Below are 19,040 nucleotides of genomic sequence, written 5' to 3'. Positions count from 1 at the left end.
GAAGCTCGAACCAGGGCCAGCATGGTCTCGACCATGTCCAAGTATGACATCCAGAATGCTGAGAGTTGTTCATTTCTGAGGGTCTCAAGATAAACTTGAAAGAGCTTCAGGGTAAGTGTGCAAGATTCATTATCCAAGAGCTTTTCGAAGGATCCCTGCGACACACTGATGCGAAAGTTTGTGATGTTCTTCAGTGTTTCATCCAGATGGTGAAGGTCCCTTGCATGGTTTTCTTCTAGCCATGGAAGGAAGTTTTTCCATGCAAGCCTCATAAGTGCTTCATAGACCAGCTTGTGTAGTCTCACTGCTCTGTTGTACCTCCGGCCGTCCATCACTCCAGACACTGATCCTTCAGCGATTACACCGGATTCAACACACAGATCTCTAAGGCCTGCATCCTGAAATCTGTTCCCTATGATAGAGAGGAGATTACAGATTGTGTGGAAGACACCCATTCTAATTATAATGTTCTTGAACTTCTCCTGTTTCCAGATAACCTCGGCAGCTTTGGCATAGAGTGCTTGATCAAACACACACACAATTCTGTTAAGCTTCAGGGTCTGCATGATGGCATGTGTTTGCTCCAAGACTTCATTCACAGTGGACATGGCTGTTGCAGGAGCATTGATAGTGGGCAGGTAGCTTACAGTGTCCTGGGCCACTACAATGTCGCTGCGGATTTTTATGTTGAACCCAGTCCAACTGCTGGTGGTCTGATCCTCATGGTCTGACATTCTAGCCAGAAGCCAGATATGGTTTTTGGTTTTTGAATCCTGGACCTCCTTGGTAGTGTTAACATTCGAAGTCTCAATCCTGGGTGGCTCTCCCCGCTGCCCAACATTGTATATCGGTAGCATTAATTCTGTCAGAGTTATGCTTCTTTTCTTCGACTTGGTTACATCTGGCAGGACTTTCTTTGTCACAGAGCATGCAACATTGGACTGAACAGCAATGCCATTGACTCTATGAGATGTACCTGCTCCACTTAGTGTCTCCTCAAGTCTGTCAATGTTATCCCAGGCCAGGGTTGTGAACACACCTGGGTAGATACTTGCTGGCATTGGGATGTCATCCTTTGAACATTCCAACTTCTGGATACAAAGGGCTGTATCGATCTCCTCAGCCATTGAATATGACACACAGTGGCCAAGACGATTCAGAGTTCGAATCAGTTCTGTATTGCCGGTCAAAGACTTAACTGCAAAGGATAGCAGTACGTGCTTTGGTGGCTTTGTCTTTCCATTGGTAACAGCAAAAACCAAGTCACTGCCGAAGGATGTGGCAAGACGTTGAGCTCTTTCACAGGTAGTTTGGCACTCACAATCTCCTGTAAGCAGGGTTTGCAGGAATTGAGTGACTAATGCAGGAACGACATTCTGATCTGTATTGGGAGGCCATGGCTGACTCACATCTTGCTTCTTGATCTCATTCCTTAGCTGCATTGCTGCTTTGGTTACGATATCTCCAGAGTTAGCAGCTCTTGCTTCTTGCAGATCTTTTGTCATGCTGTGTACTTGCCGGACAAGGTCGTCCATTGATAGGCTACATGGATAGACTAGAAGCTTACCTTTCTCATCTGAGAGAAAGCGGAGTGATTCCCCAATCTCTGTTTCAAGTTTTCGTCGAACATGTTTCTTTGTCGATGGTTTCAGTTGGATGATACCACGGGATATCATTAATCTCTCAAGCCTAGATGTGAGGTTTATCATAGGCAGTACTTCTGGGTTTGGGAACAATTTAGTCCTTATATACAAGAAGAGTTCTTCAAGGGCCTCTTTCTCTGCCTCTTCGTAGCGTACTTCCTCGCTTTCGACCTGATTTTCAGCTGCACTAGACCTACAGGCCACTTGGGAATCATCTTTTGTGAATAGTTTGTAGCACGACTTGTGGTAGTGCCCCTCTGCAGCAACAAGGTCTCTGCTAAGTAAACCAAGTATTCTCTGTGTGCCTTTCCTTATCGCTGCTCTGCGGATCGTCTCATCTGCTCGTAGCTCAACACACTGGACAATTGGCTCCCTTGTTTGTTTTCCTTTTAGGTACTTGCTTGACTTCTCACAGAAGATACATACTTTGGCATACACCCTGCTATCACTGGGGGCACCCCTCGGTAGCTTCCTCATGGAGATTTTGCTTGCTGTTTCGACATTGACACCCTTGCCAAGGATAGAATCCAGTGACTTCTTCATTGTAAAGATACTACGACATTTACGGTGATATTGTATGTGTGGTATTTCTCCTTCTTCAAGGCCCTTAGCTGCTACCAGGACTGATTCATGCTGCCTGATCTCTGCAGCCCTAAGCAATGTTTTCCAGGAGTCCAAATCCTTAAGGGACGCCAGATCATCGCTGTCATCATTAGAGCAGTGTATGATACAGTCGATCCGTGATTTCTTCCTTGCTGGTACTTCCATCATGCCGTTAGATAGTCAGTAAACACCTGCAAACACAAAGAAAAACATTAAAATTTTATTTACCGTATTTCCTGGCGTATAAGACGACTTTTTAGCCATGAAAAACATGGCTCCAAGAGGGCGGTTGTCTTATACGCCGAATACAGCCGCCGGGGGGAAAGGCCGCCGCGCAGGGAAGGAGGAGGCAGGGGCCCACCTTCATGAGGCGCTCGTTCTTAGAGCTGGGAGCGCTGGTGCTAGGTGACTGTTCCCCCTCTCTCCACAAGTTCCTTACCAGCAGCAGCACACAGTACAGGACTACAGGACCTGTGGTGATGTCACGGCCATGTGATCAGTCACAAGCCTGGGAGGTGTCAGCCTCTACAGAGGGAGATAGGAGCTCTGCAGAGAAGACCGGAGAGTCCTGTTCAGCACAGAACGTGTATGTGTCAGTGTGTGTGCGTGTGTTGGGGCACCTCAGGGTGTCTTCAAATGTGACATAGCCCCCTAGATTTCTTCCAGTAAAATTTGCACTCCAAAAGTCATTTGGCGCTCCTTCCCTTCTGAGGCCTGCCGTTCCCCAATACTGCAGTGTACGACAACATATCGGGTGTTGTTGTGTTCGGGAGAGATTGGTGAACAAATAGTGGGGTGCATTTTTTGCTGGTACACCTCTTAAAAATAAAAAAATGAGCCTAAAATGACACCTTCATGTAAAAAATGCACTTTTTCCATTTTCTCAACCAAGTGTTTCCAACTACTGTGAAACACTGGTTGGGTCAAAGTGGTCACTATACCCCCTAAAAGATTCCTTGGGGGTGTAGTTTCCAAAATAGGGTCACTTTTTGGGGTTTCCACTGTGGGGGTACCTCAGGCAGCCTTCAAATGTGACATGGCCCCCTAGATTTCTTCCAGTGAATCCGCCACCCAAAAACCACATAGCGCTCCTTCCGTGTTGAGCTGTGCTGTGTGCCCATACTTTAGTTTACGAGTACATGTGGGGTGTTTCTATAAACTGCAGAATTAGGGTAACCAAGTTTGGGTTTGCCGTTAACCCTTGCTAGGTTGCAGGTAAAATTGGATTACAATGTAATATCTGGAAAAAAAATGAAATTTTGAAATTTCGCCTTCATTCTGCTAAAATTCCTGTGGAACACCTAAAGGGTTAACAGTTTTTAAAAATGAGTTTTGAACAGCTTGAGGGGTGTAGTTTGCAAAATGGGGTAATTTATGGGTGGTTTCTGTTATGTAAGCCCCTTAAAGTGACTTCAGAAGTGACTTGGTCCTTTGAAAAGTGGGTTTTGCTGTAAATGTGAAAAATTGCGCATAAAACTATAAGCCCTATTACGTCGTAAAACAATAAGGTTTCATTTTCAAAATGATGCCAATATGAAGTAAACATGTGGGGAGTGTAAATTAATAACTATTATGGGGGGTATCAGTATTTTTGTAAAAAGCAGAGAATTTCAAAGTTAAAAAATTGCCGATTTTTCCAAAATTTCCGAATATTTAGCATTTTTTTATATAGAAAGGTAAAATATATTGACTCCCATTTAGCACTGACGTGAAGTACAATATGTCACGAGAAAACAATCTCAGAATGGCTTGGATAGGTGAAAGCGTTCCAAAGTTATTAGCCCATGAAGTGGCACAGGTCAGATTGGCTTAGGCACTTGGGTACAAATAGGCCTAGGGCTGAAGGGGTTAATAAGCTACGTATATGTAAGGGCTATCATATCAAAAAATAAACTACAGACATGCATCTACCTAAAAATACCAAAGAAAATTAGTCACTCCGGGTGGTACCGATATCTGGCCCGGCTCATGGACTAATTTTCTGCTTTAAATCAACATTTAGGACAATTTAGTGAAGTGCAGCTCTTGTATTTCATTCCTCATTGATGGATGGGATGTGTGATAGTGTAAAGGTCTTTGTTTAAATAGTTCTCTGATATTCCTGCTTATGTCAAACATGTGCACGTCAGTATAGTTTACATTACTCCAAGCATCCTTGATTAGTTTCATTCGGGCCAAGTTCTCCTCCCAGGTCACGTTGATTTGTTCACTTTCGCACTAGAAAAATTTGTTATTGGCGTAGCAATATTGGCCGTAAACTCTGCGTCTGGTTATTTTCTCCTGCACTTTTTTCTTAAAGTTGTAATCTGCTAATTCTCATACATATACAGTGGTGAACTGTGGATATGGATATGTTTGTTCGGAATAGAGATGGCTACTCTCACTTTGCACCTGTACACACCAGTTTCCTGTTTGGAAGTGACAGTCAGTCTTTTGTTATTTGTATATTGGCTGTCTGACTGAACACTCCACCCACTATCTTGTGACGGTTTTAATGGCAGCACGATCCTACCTACCCATAAATGCAGGCTTTAGTCTATGTGAGGATTCACATTAGATAGGTTCCCAGCAACCGGAAATCGCCTTGTCGTTGGCTGCTGGGCATGCATGAATTGGCCAAATTATGTGCTAAGTGTCTCCATTTTTTCTTATTATCTAGAGCAGTTCAAATTTCATATATTTCAAGTTTACATGCTAGAGCACTACAGAGTGCTACTTTATTTGTTTGTAACTATTATTTTAACACTATATAAAACTGTATTTTTTGGGCATTGTAGGACACTATTATTGGGTCACTTTTTGGCAATATTAATTCAGCACTTTAACTATGATTTCAGCACTGTAGGTCGCTGTACGGACCTAATATTTTACAGTGCTGAAATAATTATCATGTACAAAGCTAAATTAATAGTGCCATATAGTGACCATTAATTCCACTGTACAGGGGTGAAAAAATGGTTTCATGCAGTGCTAAACTAATTGTGCCGTACAGTAACCAAATAACAGCGCCATACAGTGCTCAAATAATAGTGACATTTATTGAGGCAAATTAGCACCTGTCACTAGTGGATTGATGCAACAGGTAAAAGTTTAAGTTCCTGTTGCATGGAGGGATTTTAAACTGATTTGATCCCCTCCAACCGCAGAGCATTTGGGCCCTTGAATCTGGGTGCCACCACTAGAGGGAGCTGGAGAGCTTACTGCACACTGTAAGATCATTAATTTTAATGCAATCAGCTCCTTGGCTCCCCTTATTGGTGGTAGTAGGCAGCCAAAAGTTTATTATTTAACTTTGTGCAGTTTACGAAAAGCAAATGAAGAAGGACATTTACCACAAGGCAATATAGTACATAGATAAAACATACTGTTATATAATCCTTAATTTATTTATTTTTGGACTTTTTAAAAAAAATTTTATACCTAGGGTTTTCCTGGAGACATTGGTTTGCCTGGGTTAAATGGACCTGAAGGACCAAAGGTAAAAGCTAAGATTCTTCCAATCCATATGCTATCTTTTTTAACGTTTTCATTTACACCTATATTCCTGCCAAAATAGGTGTATTTTCCATGGCCTTTTTCCAAAGCTATAACATAGTACCTGACATTTGCCAATTCCTGAGGACATTGCTCAGTGTAAGCCGTGATATAAAAGTCAGTGGTAATAAGTATTTCTTTCTAGGGTCTTATTGGAGACAGAGGGCCTCCAGGTCCACAGGGTCCAAAAGGTTCAGAGGTACGCCAACCCATTTCCCCAAAAGTTACCTAGCCGTTAAGTGTCATCACAATGTCTTCTGAGGCTTCCAATATTATTTAGCTTCCACAAATTAAAGTAGAAAACAAATTACTTATACCTTAGTACAAATTCTTCTCTATTGCATGTGTCATGTTGGTGTCTGCCCATTGTGGTCTACAAACCTGTTTACTTAGGCACAAATACCATAATCAGGGGTGGACTGGTCATTTAGACATTAGGTCAATGGCCCATGTCCAGATGGGTCCCACAGCCTTTTTGTCACTTACAACAATCCTTTAAGGAGGTCCTGTCCCCAGGTCAGCAGTATTTGCCTTGATTTTATTCCTAATGTTTTCCTGTACATTCTTCTTTTTAAAATCCGCCCTACAGTTTCCCTAGAGATGGCCTTTTTTATTTAATGCTAATTTGTATGGTCTTTAAAAAGGGAGTGTTGCTGATAGGCTAATTATGCAGGGCAGCCTGAAGACACGCCCCAGAGGATCCTAAGAACCACACCCCCTTGGAAGATACCATAAAAAATTGGTACTAAATAAAAAGAAAATAACAGAATGCTCAGGGGAGCCGGGAGAAAAATCTAAAATAATTTTTTACAGTTCTTCTTTAAAAGGTAGTTTCCATACGTAAATATTTTTCACCCATACACTAGATAAATAATAAATGTCTGATCACTGTGGGCGGGCAATGAGAATGGACTGAGGGCTTGTGGCCTCCAATATTAGTGATCTTTGGGGATCACAGAGATCCAAAATGTATTACTATCAAATTAAAAGATAATAAATGCCTATTGTGGGTAAATTATACTCCTGGCTGCAATCTGTGATTATTGTATTTATATTTTACAGGGAGATGAAGGACCTCTGGGACCTCCCGGTGGTCTTGGACCAATTGTAAGTTTATCGAACACCCTGGTGTTGTATTATGTCTACATGACACCAAGTTCTCTTACAAGTTTTTACTTATAATATTCATATTAAGTAAATCTATGACCCAAATGATGTTAACGGGATGTTAACGGGTCATCCCTGCCCCGCTGACCTTCCGACACGGAATAGAGCAGATCGGAACTAAAATCTTTTAACATTATTGGATTCATTCTTCGTCAACAGAGTTACTGTTTAAAAAAAAAAAAAGGAAATCTGGAACAAATTGATGCTTTTCCTTACACCAGGGCTTTAAGTTACGTAATTATTAGTTATTTCATTATTTTTCATGGTCTTCATTACTTTTCATTTCTCAGTTTCAAGCTGGATTTCCTAAACGGCTTCTCTTTTCTTGTATGAGGACCACATGTCCTTCCTGTTAAGCTGTTCTTAGCCTTCTGGATATCCATGGAAATTTGGGATGAGCTAACTCTTAAATATAGATCAAAGCTATGTCAGCCATGATGGCAAAGTGAATGACCTCCTCCTATTTCCGGGACATGTCTAATTCTCTGGCTTGGACTTATCTCCAACAGTAAAAAAGATGCAATATAAATAGAAAGCTAAAAATATACAGAAGTGGAGGTTTCTCCGTCCATTTGTGTTTTGATGACTCCTCCACTGCGTCGCGTTTTGTTTAGGCCGTTGGTGGAGGACAAGTTGTGTTTCTAGTAGGATTATAAAGTCGATCTGTTGGACTTTTCTAATATTAGTCATCCATTTCACCCATTTTGGACTTTTTTGGGTTCAGATAGGATAGAAGTTCAAAGGCATGAACCTTAGGCTCACAGAAATCCACCACTATCATGGCAGTCATAGGTTCTGCTGCTTAGACCTCTTCTTTAAAAATATCTAGTACGGTATATATTGTACATAACCATTGTATTTTTACCTATATGTAGTCCCACAATGACGCTTGAAAAGCCATACATGTTATGGTGATGTCATGGTCCATTAGGGTCCATTCATACTTGGAAATTTTTATATAAATTCTTCCCAAAATTGGCAAAAAATCTGTATACTATGCATGTAAATGGGGTTTCCGCAACCTTAATCACATGCTATGGCAAACTTCCTCATCCAGAAGCAGCTTGCTACTTATTCCTGTGGATTCTGAAGAAGCGGACAGAATGGCCGCACGTGGAATTAGCCCCACGGCAATGCAAACTAGGGCACAAATACAAGTGTCAGCCTTGATTGTTTGGTAGCAGATCCAGTAGTGAAAATACCCTCTTACTATGCTTGTATAACTGGTAACAGGAAACTTCTCTGTTTAAAGGGTTTGTCCGGACTTAAATCCTCACAGTGCGTGCTGTCAGGATTCTCCTACACCAGCACTTGGAGCGGGCGGCTGTGTGACCACAAGTATATGATTTGCATATGTCCGGCCACATTCCTACTAGTCGTGTCTGGCCTCTCTCAACTCACTTGTATTGAGTGATGCCGCGCACGTTTAGTCAGCACGTGACCACATTTATGCAAAGCGCATACTTGCTGTCACGCTCCTGGTGCCCGAGAATCCTGACAGCGTGCACACTATGCGCTGTAAGGACTCACAAGTCTGCAGTCATCTACAGGAAATGGAGACTTGAAACCCAAGCCTGGGCAACCGCTTTAATATCATTGCATGTTTTGTGTTCAAGGTAGGCATGGAGTAAAACTAGAAGAAAATCTGATCTTGCACTGAAAATGCCCAAGTTGTTAACCAAAATGTATAAGTAAGACGCCCACTCTTTATAAGTCTTAGGAATAAGATGACGGGTCTAGGACACACAAACGCCATTTACTGCTGAAGCATAGATGCAAAATGACTCTACCTTAGAGAGCCCAACAAAAATGTCATGTCTTGAGTGTTCAAAAATTAAGGATATTCTTGGATGGTGAAGGTCAAGCCCCTTTAAGTATTTTAAGTGTTAAAAAACCTTCGTTCCATTGCAATGTCAAAATGTAATCACAGAACTTGCACATTGCTCAATGCTTTGACCCTTAATAGTTGTGCAATGTATAAAGCAAGGATGTGCCGTCCACTATTTCAGCTTCAATAAGTCATATTTACCTAATTAAAGGGATATCTGGGATTAATGATGTAGAAACCCAAAAGTTTCATTTACGAAAAATTAAAAAAAAAATGATCTTCTTCTTCTCTAATTTATTGTCAGGGAAGACTGGGACGTAAAGGATACGCAGGAGAACAAGGACCAGAAGGCTTAAAGGTGATTTATTTATCTGTTACCCAGAAAGTGCAGCTTCTTCTTCTAAGAATACGGACATGGAGATTCTCAGACATCCTCGGGATGAGATCACCATCTGGGACATGAAATTGCTTCCTCTTCCTCCTCCTCAGCATTTCTTGGCTGTTATATCAATAGAGGTTTATGGCTGCAGAGATATTAATATGTTTTGCCATTAATTAATAGTGAACTACTGCACATGGATCTCTACGTCTTATAGTAAAATCTAAAAAAAACGAATGCCGTAAGATTTAAGAATTGTTTATTGCTTTTCTTTACATGTATTAGTTTATTTTATATGCTTTAATTAGTTTATTGTATAGCTCCAAAATATTTCACCCTGGTGTAGAGAACATGACATGCCATATACCCTGCTACAAACAATGAGGACGGTATTGTTGTATACAACAACTGCAGGCTTGTACTGTGGAGGGACTGTGTTAATCAGACAGCAGATAGCGCTGTGTTGACTATTATAGTTTGTTTATGCACAAGTAGCACTTCTCTAGAGTAAATTATAAAGCCTATACTCACCTCCCATGCCGGCGCCATTCCAGCAGTCGGCACTCGCGGTCCAGGGGCTGGGATGCGGTGGAATTACACATGGTGCCTAGTGCCCAATCAGCACTGGCGCCACTGTCTCCGCCTTTTGACAAACTGTCATAACACCGCATCACAGCCCCGAGGAACGACGCCAGCACAGAAGATAAGTATAGGCTTTACTATTTTATGTGGGTCGAACATTTAGTTTTAGAAGGGGTTGTCCTAGTAGTGGACAACCCCAATAATGAAGATGGAGAAATATATTTTTTTGTATTCTCCACATCTGAGAAAATCGGAACATACTCTGATCAGACTGTGATCAAAGTGTGAGTAGCATGATTGAACCAATTTTCACAGATGAGAGAAAAACACTAGAACTGCGGAAGGGGTCATAATGACCCCTTTGCCTTTATGTTTCTTGTAGGTTCTACTGTTAAGATAGGTGATGATATAGGTGGAGGTTTGACACTTGACACACCCATCAATCAGCTATTATAATTTCCGGTGGAGTATGGAGTGAAACACCACAGCGCCTCAGTGTGTTTAGTGGTCACTGCCAGATACTGCAGATCAGCGCCGGATGAAGAGAATATGAGCTGATCTGCAGCACCTGGGAAGGGTCACTACACACAGTACAGGGGCTGGATCTGTACATGGCCTAAGTCCAGAGCAGATAGTAGCTGATTGATGGGGGTGCTGGGTGTTGACCGATACCTGTCATATATTGATTGATTACAATGATGTCATAGATAAGATCATCAAGATAAAAAGCAGGGGACAGCCCTTACTAGACTTACGCTCTGTAGCAGGTAGTCCATGTAACCATTGTTCTCTATTTTTTTCATCAGGGTGAAGTTGGAGATATTGGAAACATCGGAAAAATTGGCGAACTGGTAAGTCGTGTTGTGGTTTTCATTTGCTATTATGAACACTAATTTCTTTTTTTAGATCACACTTGCTGTAAAATACCAGAAATGTTTTAATATTTTCACTTAGAAAACTGAAAATGTCTGAATGTCAGGTAAATGGTGAACGCAAGGTCATATTTCCTCCTAAGCAGATCCAAGAGATCCCGCAAGTTACAATGGCCGCATGTGTTCAATATACCGCAAAGCTACAACCAATGTCTTACAGACCGCTGATCTGCGGCAGGGGCGATTAGCAGCACACACGCCTGCTCTACTAGTCTGAATAACTGCAAGTAGCTCTGTCAAAGACAAGTCCAGCAATAAATTTACATGGCCGGTCCCTTCCTCCATTACTGAGAAATCAGTGTGTGAATTGTTATGTAAATGAGGCTGAAGAGCTATGGTAGATCTGAAGCCTCTGCCATTCCAGCTCTATTCTCCCCCCAGCACCACCTCCTCCTGCTATATTGACTACCTCTTTGTGTAACTTTGGGCAAAAGAGCTGTCAATCAAGCAGGAGGAGGTGGTTCTGGACAGGGAATAGAGCTGGAGTGGCAGAGGCTTCAGATCTATTTTAGTGCTTAACACTGATTTCTTAGTAAATGAGCAATGGACTGATGTAAAGGTATTTCTGGATTTGTCTTTGAAAGAGCTACATGCACTTCTAAATAGTTTGGGAGTGAAATCCTGTTGACAGATTTCTGCTAAAGGGAATTGTTTACAAGGTTTTACTGTGTAATCTGAAAGCAGCATGATGTAGGGCCAGAGACCCTGATTCCAGCGATATGTCACTTTCTGGTTTGCATGCTGTCATTTGATACAATTACTGCATTGGCGGCTTTCTGTGTACACTGTGCATAGGCAGAAAGCTGTTAATCAGCTGTAAGAGTAGGGTTATACAGAACAGGTTGTCCCAGAGGCACGAGACAAAAACCTGCTGACGATTCCCTGTAAGACTATTGGTCCCTTAGTTGTTTTTTTCTCATGATCAAATAAACTTGATGACATAATGCAAAAATTGCAACTTAAACTTCCGTTCTGCATAGTTCATGGCCTGAGGGGGCGAAGTATGGTACTGTAATTTAAAAACATCAAATAGGGAATGCCTGCATCATGCTCATCCTACCTGAGCACTTTTCTGGGCTGAAAAGGCAAAAAATTGTGCATGCTATTTAAGTGCTAAACTCAATAAATAATTTGCTAATGTCATCCATAAGGTTAAGTATCTCATTGTGCATTGTAGCCTCCTGAGTGAGTTGCATAAGTAAATGACCCCTTTCCCTGCTTTTATAATATCTGCGATCATTGCCAGAGAGTGAATATTTCTGTTTGGGTCAAAAATGGGCTTTGTTATTTTCTGAAAAATTATAAACGTTTTGCACACTAGCGCTGCCATATGGCTGTGCCTGGAATTGCAGCTTTGCAGCAGCCACATGAGCCAGTGCATGCTCTCAGTCCAGCTGTATCGAGAAGCCGCATTCAGGAAAACAAGTGCCAAGCTCATAAACACTTCACTTTTAGCAATGCCAGAGCTTGTTTTTTTTTTTCCTAATTATGAGATACATTTATTCTAAATGCGAACATATTCACAACAGACATTAAAAGGGCATAAAGAATAAAGAATAAGATACAGTCATGCGATCGAGAACATCAGGAAAATCAGGAAATTGGAAGCAGTTGTCACCTGCATCATCTGCGCAGAATGTGTCAGCAGAAGGGCTTGTTTACATCCCATTATTTTCAGTGGTGGCACTCTGCCTTCAGCGGTGGCACTCTGCCATCATCGGGGACGCTCTGCCATCATCGGTGACGCTCTGCCATCAGTGGTGGCACTCTTCCATCAGTGGTGGCACTCTGCCATCATCGGTGACGCTCTGCCATCATCGGTGACGCTCTGCCATCATCGGTGGCACTCTGCCATCAGCGGTGGCACTCTGCCATCATTGGTGACACTCTGCCATCAGCGGTGGCGCTCTGCCATCATCGGTGGCGCTCTGCCATCATTGGTGACACTCTGCCATCAGCGGTGGCGCTCTGCCATCATCGGTGGCACTCTGCCATCATCGGTGACACTCTGCCTTCAGCGGTGACACTCTGCCATCATCGGTGGCGCTCTGCCATCATTGGTGGCACTCTGCCATCAGCAGTGGCGCTCTGCCATCGGCGGTGGCGCTCTGCCATCTTCCTGTTTTGAAGGGAAATGTTTCTGCACCATTTGAGGTCTGCAAACCTTATCACGAATGCTTTCATCAGAAGGCGGCTATTGAAAGCTCTTACTGCACATGCCTGTAGAACATATAGTTGCACGTTAATGGCTATAAACATCATCACAGCGAGCACCGTCAGGGCATGCGGGTGTATTTTATCATTATTGGGTAAACTTACAGTAGTAAAATAATTATCCCATATTCCATAAACTTGTTTTCATATTTTGATGTGATAAGTGAGTGCAGCGCAGTTGGCAGATGTTTTTGTGACACGTGTACCCGCTCTGCAACTATTCTGTTTTTTTGTGTGTTATAATGAAAGGAAAAAAGTTTTTTTTCTTTTTCTTGTTCTTCTTTCTCATTCTTCCTCCTTCTTCTTCTTCTTCCTCATTCTTCTTCCTTTTTCTTCTTACTCTTCCTTCTTATTCTTACAGTGTTATAATGAGAGAAAAAATATTATTATTAGTATTATTTCTTCTTCTTTCTCATTCTTCGTCTTCCTTATTCATCTAGTGTGTTATAACGAGAGAATAAAAGTATTATTTCTTCTTCTTTCTCATTCTTCCTCCTCCTCATTCTTCCTTCTTTTTTTCCTATTCCTTCTTATTCTTATAGTGTGTTATAATGAAAGAAAAAAAGTATTGTTTCTTTCTCATTCTTCCTTCTTCCTCCTTCCTCTTCCTTCCTTCTCTTTCCTCTTTCTCTTTCTTCTTTCTTCTTCTTCTTCTTTCTCCTCTTCCTCTTTATTATTTTTCCTTCTTCATTCATTTTTATATATTTTTTTTTATTCTTTCTTGTTTTCCCTCTCTGACGCTTTCTTTTCCTGCACCCAGGGACATTGCAATGTATACTAACAGTGCCCTGTACTGCGTTCCCATCCAGGCTACTACTGATGCAATGTCTCTCTATGGCAGCCAATTGAACAGTGAACCCAAAAAGGTTCTCTCATTAGTGATCCCTTTAACGGGCTAGATCTCTATTTAAGAATTTAAAAGGCAATTTAGGGCTCAAACTCCGATTTTTCACCCTTGCTTTTTGGGCTTAAATGGCTTGTCTGGGCAAAACAAAACTATGCTGCGGGGATGGGATAACTAATAAATAACAAACTAAGCGATACCAACCTACCAGCACCCATATGTTATCAGCACTGGACGCTGAAAGTGGTGAACGTTCCGCCGGCCGCTGGACCGCTGACTCCTGCGATTGGCAGTAGCCGTCAGATGACTTTGAGCGGTTCGTTGTCATAAAACATCTTCTTCGGTTTTGGTCGGACTATAATGTAGGATTATAGGTTTTTCTTTTCCATCACATGGACATTCTTCTACTGGTTGATGATATATTTTAAATAGCCAAAATAGTAGCGATAGGAAGACTCACGTCAGTATGTCCGGCAAATTCATAGGTCACATGCGGCACATAGAGATGATTTCTGTTGTGAATTTGGATTCTGGGCTCCCCCGGTGGCTACTGGTGGAATTGAACTGGTGTCTTCATCTTCTCTGTTCACCTGTTCCCGTCAGGATGTGGGAGTCGCTATATAACCTTGCTGCTCTGTTAGTTGCTTGCCGGTCAACAATGTTATCAGAAGCCTCTCTGTGCTTGTTCCTGCTCCTAGACAACTACTAGATAAGTTGGACTCTTGTCCATGTTTGTTTTTGCATTTTGTTCCAGTTCACAGCTGTAGTTTCGTTACTGTGTCTGGAAAGCTCTTGTGAACGGGAATTGCCACTCTGGTGTTATGAGTTAATGCCAGAGTTTTAAAGTAATTTCTGGATGGTATTTTTGATAGGGTTTTCAGCTGACCATGAAAGTGTCCTTTCTGTCTTCTGCTATGTAGTAAGTGGACCTCAAATTTGCTAAACCTATTTTCATACTACGTTTGTTATTTCATCTCAACTCACCGCCAATACATGTGGGGGGCCTCTGTCTCCTTTCGGGGTATTTCTCTAGAGGTGAGCTAGGACTAATATTTTCTTCTGCTAGCTTTATTTAGTCCTCCGGCTGGGCTGGGCATCTAGAATCAACGTAGGCATGCTACCCGGCCACTGCTAGTTGTGCGTTAGGTTTAGTTCATGGTCAGCTCAGTTCCCATCTTCCAAGAGCTAGTTCCTATATATGCTTATGCTATGTTCTCTTGCCATTGAGATCATGACAGTTTGACCGGCCAACAAAGTGTTAATTGTTTGGGCTGAAGCAGGAGAAAAAGAAGTGTTGAAGGGAAATTTTTTTTTTTTTTTTTTTTTTCCCCCTCAGAGTTTTGCTGCCTAGCCCTTAATTGCTGTCTAGCTGCTTCTTACCTCCTCTTAACCCTTGAATGGCTCTGTGTCCATCTGTTTGTAATGGATCTTCAGAGTGTAATTGCAGGTTTGAATAATCTCGCCACGAAGGTACAAAATTTGCAAGATTTTGTTTGTCATGCACCTGTATCTGAGCCGAGAATTCCTTTGCCGGAATTTTTCTCGGGGAATAGATCCGGGTTTCAGAATTTTCGAAATAATTGCAAATTATTTTTGTCTTTGAAATCTCGCTCTGCCGGAGACCCTGCACAGCAGGTCAGGATTGTGATTTCCTTGCTCCGGGGCGACCCTCAAGACTGGGCTTTTTCATTGACACCAGGGGATCCTGCGTTGCTCAATGTGGATGCGTTTTTTCTGGCCTTGGGGTTGCTTTATGACGAACCTCATTTGGAGCTTCAGGCAGAAAAAACTTTGATGTCCCTATCTCAGGGGCAAGATGAAGCGGAAATTTACTGCCAAAGATTCCGTAAATGGTCTGTGCTTACTCAGTGGAATGAGTGCGCCCTGGCGGCGACTTTCAGAGAGGGTCTCTCTGATGCCATTAAGGATGTTATGGTGGGGTTCCCTGTGCCTGCGGGTCTGAATGAGTCCATAACAATGGCTATTCAGATCGATAGGCGTTTGCGGGAGCGCAAACCAGTGCACCATCTGGCGGTGTCCACTGAGAAGTCGCCAGAGAGTATGCAGTGTGATAGAATTCTGTCCCGAAGCGAGCGGCAGAATTTTAGACGGAAAAATGGGTTGTGTTTCTATTGTGGTGATTCTACTCATGTTATATCAGCATGCTCTAAGCGCACTAAAAAGCTTGGTAAATCTGTTTCCATTTGCACCTTACCGTCTAAATTTATTCTATCTGTGACCCTGATTTGCTCTTTGTCATCTATTACCACGGACGCCTATGTCGACTCTGGCGCCGCTTTGAGTCTTATGGATTGGTCCTTTGCCAAACGCTGTGGGTATGATTTAGAGCCTTTGGAGACTCCTATTCCTCTGAAGGGGATTGACTCCACCCCATTGGCTAATAATAAACCACAATACTGGACACAAGTAACTATGCGTATTAATCCGGATCACCAGGAGATTATTCGCTTTCTGGTGCTGTATAATCTACATGATGATTTGGTGCTAGGATTGCCTTGGCTGCAATCTCACAACCCAGTCCTCGACTGGAGAGCTATGTCTGTGTTGAGCTGGGGATGTAAGGGGGCTCATGGGGATGTACCTGTGGTTTCCATTTCATCATCCATTCCCTCTGAAATTCCTGAGTTCCTGTCTGACTATCGTGACGTCTTTGAAGAATCCAAGCTTGGTTCGTTACCTCCGCACCGAGAGTGCGATTGTGCCATAGATTTAATCCCGGGTAGTAAATACCCAAAGGGTCGTTTATTTAATCTGTCTGTGCCTGAACATGCTGCTATGCGAGAATATATAAAGGAGTCCTTGGAAAAGGGACATATTCGTCCATCGTCATCTCCCTTAGGAGCCGGTTTTTTCTTTGTGTCAAAAAAAGACGGCTCTTTGAGACCATGTATTGATTATCGGCTTTTGAATAAAATCACTGTTAAATATCAATACCCATTGCCGTTGCTGACTGATTTGTTTGCTCGCATAAAGGGGGCCAAGTGGTTCTCTAAGATTGACCTTCGTGGGGCGTATAATTTGGTGCGAATCAGGCAGGGGGATGAGTGGAAAACCGCATTTAATACGCCCGAGGGCCACTTTGAGTATTTAGTGATGCCTTTTGGTCTTTCTAATGCTCCGTCAGTTTTCCAGTCCTTAATGCATGATATTTTTCGCGATTATTTGGATAAATTTATGATTGTGTATCTGGATGATATTCTGATTTTTTCGGATGACTGGGACTCTCATGTCCAGCAAGTCAGGAGGGTTTTTCAGGTTTTGCGGTCTAATTCTTTGTGTGTGAAGGGTTCTAAGTGTGTTTTTGGGGTACAGAGGATTTCCTTTTTGGGATATATTTTTTCCCCCTCTTCCATTGAAATGGATCCTGTCAAGGTTCAAGCTATTTGTGATTGGACGCAGCCCTCTTCTCTTAAGAGTCTTCAGAAATTTTTGGGCTTTGCTAACTTTTATCGTCGATTTATTGCTGGTTTTTCGGATATTGCTAAGCCATTGACCGATTTGACTAAGAAGGGTGCTGATGTTGCTGATTGGTCCCCTGATGCTGTGGAGGCCTTTCGGGAGCTTAAGCGCCGTTTTTCCTCTGCCCCTGTGTTGCGTCAGCCTGATGTTGCTCTACCTTTTCAGGTTGAGGTCGACGCTTCTGAGATCGGAGCTGGGGCAGTGTTGTCGCAGAAAAGTTCTGACTGCTCCGTGATGAGGCCTTGTGCCTTCTTTTCCCGTAAATTTTCGCCCGCTGAGCGGAATTATGATGTTGGGAATCGGGAGCTTTTGGCCATGAAGTGGGCTTTTGAGGAGTGGCGCCATTGGCTTGAGGGGGCCAGACATCAGGTGGTGGTATTGACTGACCACAAAAATTTGATTTATCTTGAGACCGCCAGGCGCCTGAATCCTAGACAGGCGCGCTGGTCATTATTTTTCTCTCGGTTTAATTTTGTGGTGTCGTACCTACCGGGTTCTAAGAATGTTAAGGCGGATGCCCTTTCTAGGAGTTTTGAGCCTGACTCGCCTGGTAACTCTGAGCCCACAGGTATCCTTAAGGATGGAGTGGTATTGTCAGCCGTTTCTCCAGACCTGCGGCGGGCCTTGCAGGAGTTTCAGGCGGAGAGACCTGATCGTTGCCCACCTGATAAACTGTTTGTTCCTGATGATTGGACCAGTAGAGTCATCTCTGAGGTTCATTCTTCTGCGTTGGCAGGTCATCCTGGCATTTTTGGTACCAGGGATTTGGTGGCAAGGTCCTTCTGGTGGCCTTCCCTGTCACGAGATGTGCGAGGCTTTGTGCAGTCTTGTGACGTTTGTGCTCGGGCCAAGCCTTGTTGTTCTCGGGCTAGTGGATTATTGTTGCCCTTGCCTGTTCCTAAGAGGCCTTGGACGCACATCTCGATGGATTTTATTTCAGATCTGCCTGTTTCTCAGAAGATGTCTGTCATCTGGGTGGTGTGTGACCGTTTTTCTAAGATGGTCCATTTGGTTCCTCTGCCCAAGTTACCTTCTTCTTCCGAGTTGGTTCCTCTGTTTTTTCAAAATGTTGTTCGTTTGCATGGTATTCCTGAGAATATCGTTTCTGACAGAGGGACCCAATTCGTGTCTAGATTTTGGCGGGCATTCTGTGCTAGGATGGGCATAGAGTTATCTTTTTCGTCCGCTTTCCATCCTCAGACGAATGGCCAGACCGAGCGGATTAATCAGACCCTGGAGACATATCTGAGGTGTTTTGTGTCTGCTGACCAGGATGATTGGGTTGCTTTTTTGCCATTGGCGGAGTTCGCTCTCAATAATCGGGCCAGCTCTGCCACTTTGGTGTCCCCGTTTTTCTGTAATTCGGGGTTTCATCCTCGATTTTCCTCTGGTCAGGTGGAATCTTCGGATTGTCCTGGAGTGGATGCTGTGGTGGAGAGATTGCATCAGATCTGGGGGCAGGTGGTGGACAATTTGAGGTTGTCCCAGGAGAAGACTCAGCTTTTTGCCAACCGCCACCGTCGTGTTGGTCCTCGGCTTTCTGTTGGGGATTTGGTGTGGTTGTCTTCTCGTTTTGTCCCTATGAGGGTCTCTTCTCCTAAGTTTAAGCCTCGGTTTATCGGCCCGTATAAGATATTGGAGATTCTTAACCCTGTTTCCTTCCGTTTGGACCTCCCTGCATCCTTTTCTATTCATAACGTTTTTCATCGGTCATTATTGCGAAGGTATGAGGTACCGGTTGTGCCTTCCGTTGAGCCTCCTGCTCCGGTGTTGGTTGAGGGTGAGTTGGAGTACGTTGTGGAGAAAATCTTGGACTCTCGTGTTTCCAGACGGA

General features: G+C 43.0%; 1 protein-coding gene across 1 annotated transcript in view; it reads left to right on the top strand.

Annotated features, from left to right (window-relative positions):
* The window catches only part of COL24A1 (collagen type XXIV alpha 1 chain), a 256,293-nt gene that overhangs the window by 138,630 nt on the left and 98,623 nt on the right, over nt 1-19,040 (top strand). Inside the window, exons 20-24 of the mRNA XM_077278882.1 lie at nt 5,671-5,724; nt 5,926-5,979; nt 6,843-6,887; nt 9,080-9,133; nt 10,543-10,587. Of these exons, the coding sequence (XP_077134997.1) occupies nt 5,671-5,724; nt 5,926-5,979; nt 6,843-6,887; nt 9,080-9,133; nt 10,543-10,587 (252 nt within the window). The remainder of the gene's footprint in view (nt 1-5,670; nt 5,725-5,925; nt 5,980-6,842; nt 6,888-9,079; nt 9,134-10,542; nt 10,588-19,040) is intronic.

The sequence above is a fragment of the Ranitomeya variabilis genome, chromosome 8 (genome assembly GCF_051348905.1).
Source record: "Ranitomeya variabilis isolate aRanVar5 chromosome 8, aRanVar5.hap1, whole genome shotgun sequence".
In the NCBI taxonomy this organism is placed as follows: domain Eukaryota; kingdom Metazoa; phylum Chordata; class Amphibia; order Anura; family Dendrobatidae; genus Ranitomeya; species Ranitomeya variabilis.
The sequence above is the reverse complement of the archived record's forward strand: the minus strand, read 5'-3'. Positions and strand labels throughout refer to the sequence as shown.